Source organism: Myxozyma melibiosi (genome assembly GCF_037950935.1).
Source record: "Myxozyma melibiosi strain Phaff 52-87 chromosome Unknown BZA70scaffold_10, whole genome shotgun sequence".
NCBI classification, from domain to species: Eukaryota; Fungi; Ascomycota; class Lipomycetes; order Lipomycetales; family Lipomycetaceae; genus Myxozyma; species Myxozyma melibiosi.
Genome location: NW_027042924.1, coordinates 6,177 through 10,835, shown reverse-complemented (window position 1 = coordinate 10,835; position 4,659 = coordinate 6,177). Strand labels below are relative to the sequence as shown.

General features: G+C 49.1%; 1 protein-coding gene across 1 annotated transcript; it reads left to right on the top strand.

Annotated features, from left to right (window-relative positions):
* BZA70DRAFT_240742 (metallophosphoesterase) lies at positions 1 to 1,790 on the top strand (the record flags this gene model as incomplete). The annotated part of the gene is made up of 3 exons (XM_064910512.1): positions 1 to 430; positions 496 to 621; positions 685 to 1,790. 3 exons carry the CDS (start codon positions 1 to 3, stop codon positions 1,788 to 1,790), a joined length of 1,662 nt encoding a protein of 553 aa, XP_064766739.1.
* Positions 1,791 to 4,659: the final 2,869 nt, after the last annotated feature.

Here is a 4,659-nt window from a genome sequence, read left to right as displayed (position 1 = left end):
ATGAAGTTCTTTTCCAGCGCAATTGCAGCGTTTGCTTTTGCGGTCTCTGCGCTCGCCCAGATAGACGTTCCTGGCGCGGTTCCCAAGAATCCTTTGGAGCCTCTTCAGCATCGTCTGGCATATGCTGGCCCGACGGGTATGACCGTGTCATGGAATACCTATGCTGAGATCAAGAAGCCCGAAGTTCACTATGGTGAAAACGTCTGGGATCTTTCCAGTGTTGCTTACGGAAGTTCCAACACTTATGAGACCTCACCTACCTGGGCAAACCATGTGACCATCTATGGATTGAAGCCCGATACGACGTACTACTATACCGTGTCGCATACCAATTGCTACAACTGCAGCGAGATTCCTGCTTACACGTTCACCACTGCTCGTCCCAGAGGAGACTTCACTCCCTATACGGCTGCCGTTGTCATTGACATGGGTAAGTACACCTGCGTTTACTGACTTATTTGAATTAAAGTAGGAAGTGACTAACGCTGTCTCCAGGTGTGATGGGTGAATTTGGAGAGTCAGCTGCGAGTGAAGCTGATACCGGCGCTTTCACGGCATCGGATAGCAGTACTATGCAGTCGCTATCACAGTTCCGTGACGGTTTTGAGCTCTTGCTTCATCGTATGTGCAGATTTGCTTGTATTCCTGTTGTTATCAAGAATTGATCGCTGACCTTTGCAACAGCCGGTGATCTGGCGTACGCCGATAGTTGGCTCACTGAATATCTTCATGGCTATCTGAACATTACTCTTGATGAGGGCGTTGAAATGTACAACCTCTTGCTGAACCAGTTCTTTGACGAAATGCAGCCGGTGACTTCCGTCCGCCCTTACATGGTTGGTCCAGGAAATCATGAAAGCAACTGTGACGAAGGCGGAAAGACTTACAATGGAGTCACCTACGATCTCAGCATCTGTCCCGAAGGTCAACGAAACTTTACATACTACAAAAACTACTTCTCGATGCCTGGTGAGGAGTCGGGCGGTGTGGACAATTTTTGGTATTCGTTCGATCACGGAATGGTGCACTACGTCATGATTGATACCGAGACAGACCTCGGTAATGGCCTTGTGGGTGACGATGAGACTGCCAGCGGAGAGGACATGGACTCTGGTCCATTCGGCTCTTACGAGAACGAGCAGATTGATTGGCTTGAGAATGACCTTGCCAACGTCGACCGCTCGCTTACTCCCTGGGTTATCGTGTCTGGACACCGTCCTTGGTATGCGTCGGCTGATAACGATTCCACTTGCGCGAACTGCCAGACTGCATTTGAGCCTTTGCTGGTCAAATATAATGTTGATATGGTATTTTATGGCCATATCCACATGTACGAGCGTAACGACCCTGTTGCTTATGGTGTCGTTGATCCCAATGGACTTAATGATCCATCTGCGCCGATGTATATTCTCAACGGACTGGGTGGTCACTACCACGGAACCGACGACTACTCTCTTCCTTTGACTGAGTATTCTCGCTACTTGCAGAATGAGACTTATGGTTGGAGTAGATTGACTTTCCACAACTGCACGCATGTTACCCACGACTTTATCGCATCCGCGAACGGAACCGTGCTCGACAGCGCGACTTTGTACAAGAACCATGGATGCTCGACGAGCTCTTCGAGCTCTACCAGTATCACAACTACTTCGAACTACACGTCAAACTACACTGCAAACAGCACTGTTCCGTCGGTTGCCACGGTCACTACAAATGCGGCCGGAATTACTGGCGTTCCGTCAATCATGCTGGCTGTTACTTTAGTCACTGTCCTGATCGCCTTTTTGTGATAGGTGGAACGGGCATGCCTGTTTTCAGTAACTTGTCAATAACTGATTTTTGTGATATCTGAGGTTTAAACTAGTGTACGGGATTAAGATATGAAAAAGTGCTTTAGTTAGGTAAAATATGTACCATTATTTAATAGAGGGAAACCATTATACTGAAGTTGATACGGGAGTATGACCAGCAGGACTCGAACTGCTGTTAGTACGGCAGAATGCATGCACGCCTCGACTTCTCTTTTTCCTATAAGCTTTTTTTCCTATTATAAGCCCTTTTCCACCGCTGACGACTGACCACTACAGATTCGATATTGGAGTCTTGATAAAATGATCCGATAACCTGCCGTAACCCGAAGAAGTACGAGAACCATCGTTCTCTTAGCTTTGAGGGCTTACCTTGTATCTTGGGACTTGCCAGCGCTATCATAACTGTTGCGGCTGGGCTCATTTGCATGTTCTTCAAAGTTTTGTGTAGCTCTCTCCTTGTTCAAATTTCAACCGTCTTAACAAAGCTCAGCTCAGTACAAGGCCGCCCTCTATATTGCACGGTTTTTTAAATAGCCAGTAGCTAGGAGGAGATGACGGCATCAGCAGGGAAGACATAGACTGGAATTCCATAGCGACAATCGGTCTCCAGACCTGAGCCGCATGCGCGCCATCAACCTCCAGCGGAAGTGTAATCGACAACGCGGAGATTCGTGAGTAATTGATACTGGATAGATGATAAGGAACAGGTGTACTGAGAAAGTGCTGATGCGTCATGGGATCTACGTGAGTTTTCTACAATAGAGGAACGATTTGTAAAAAAAAAAGAAAAGGTAGACACTAGCAATCAAATGCGGTTCAGAGATGATCCCTAGTGACAACCCTAGACGTAGGGTAGCAAGTGGGAGGGGGGGTCCTAGCCATAGTCCCACATGGGTAGGGGTGGGGATTAAGAGCAAGTGGGAGGGGGGGAGTCCCACATGGGTAGGGGTGGGGATTAAGAGCAAGTGGGAGGGGGGGGGGGGGAGTCCCACATGGGTAGGGGTGGCGCGCCTGCCAGCTCTGCTTCGATTGGCATTATCACTGTCATTATCGCGTATTTCCTGTTTTGTCATCGGCTCAGTATCTCCTGTTTTGTCATCGGCTCAGTATCTCTTTTCTATGTGTCATTGTCCCAGGATCTCTTTTCTAAGCTCTGCATTATTCTCTTTATTAGTCATCATCTAGACATCGTCGCTATCAAGTCTTTATCAACAGTCTACAGTATTCTCTATTTGCATTTATTAGTCATCCATCAGCCGGAGAATCATTTCGACAAGTCTTTATAACAGTCTCTAGTCTGCATTTATTAGTCATCCATCAGCCGGAGAATCATTTCGACAAGTCTTTATAACAGTCTCTAGTCAGCCATTAGCCGGACACAAAGGCTCGCTACACGGTTCTATTCAGTCTTTATCAATTTATTAATTATAGAAGTATAGAGTAGTAAAACAGACAGTGGTTTGCAGCGCTGGCAAGGCCTTGTTCTTGATCGCAGCTGACAAGAGTGGATCAGCACTCGTCCACAAGCTGACAAGAGTGGATCAGCACTCATCGACGAGCTGACACGAGTGAGGAGCCTGGGCGAGCAATCGGCAGCACTCATCGACGAGTTGACGCGGACAGTCAGCACTCACCACGAGCCGACACGAGTGGAAGCAGGCAGCACTCATCGACGAGTTGACACGAACAGGCAGCACTCGCCGCGAGTGGAAGTAGCCAGGCGAGCAGGCAGCAGCGTGGGGAGGTTGACGACATGTTGAGGCCTTGGCGGAGGGCTTATCTGGCAGGACGGTAGTATGATACAAACAAAGGCAAAGGAGGACAATCAGACCAGAAGTTAGCACACACTGAGAGCGGAGAGCTTGACGGCGAAACAATGAGGGAAGAGCGAAGAGCTTGACGACGAAACGAGGGAGAGCGAAGACGCTGAGAGCGGAGTGGCGGAGCAAAGAAGAAGAGCAAATGGGGCGAGAGGTGGACGAGGCGGCGAGACCGTCCTTTATCTAACTTGTCCTTGTCCTTATCTCTATCAGGTGAGGGGTTTTCGGAGGAATGTTGCCAAGCTGAAACAGTCGGGATGTCGGATAGCGCATTGCTGGGGGGCAGTGCTGTCGCGGGGAATGTGACGCGATAGAGTTTGAGTGCAGCCCGCCCACGGCACTCTTCGACATCGAGCTCTTCGACATAGAGCGGCGATCCCGGCGACGACCAGAGACTACGTGAGGACGTCAACAAGAGTGGTCAAGAGTGAGAGGAAGCTTAGGGAGAGCGGGCCAGGGAGGCAGCGCTCTTGGAGCACGCGCAGTGAAGCGGGCGAGAGCGAGTGAGGCGAGAGCGCAGGAGTCCCAAAGCTTTGGTAGACGCGTAGTGACGTCGGCACCCCGGCGATGAGCGAGGAGATAAGATGCGATGCGATAACCGGATCTTTATCAGACAAACAACAACAAAACGCGACCAACAGGAGCAGACAGAGGCGACGAGCGTAGGTGAAAAGTAGACTAAAAACAAGCTAAAAAATGAACGAAAAATCAATGCAAAAATCAAGGAAAAGTAGGGGGAAGCGGGGGAGCAGGAGGAGGAGAGGAGAGCAGGTGTAGAAAGTGGGGTATGAGGTGGTGTATGAGAACAAAAAAACGGGGTGTAGGGGGGAGATTTTGCTGAGGAGTGGAGTTTGGGAAAACAACCACACTAAAGTCGACATAGAGGCGCAACAAGACAAGTAAGAAAAATATTAAAAAGAGGAAAATGAAGCGGAAAAAATGAAGAACAATCTAAAGCTATTTATGAAAGGAAAAGAGAAGAGGAAGAAGACGGAAGTGGAGAAAGGAGCGCAGGACGATGGCCCAGT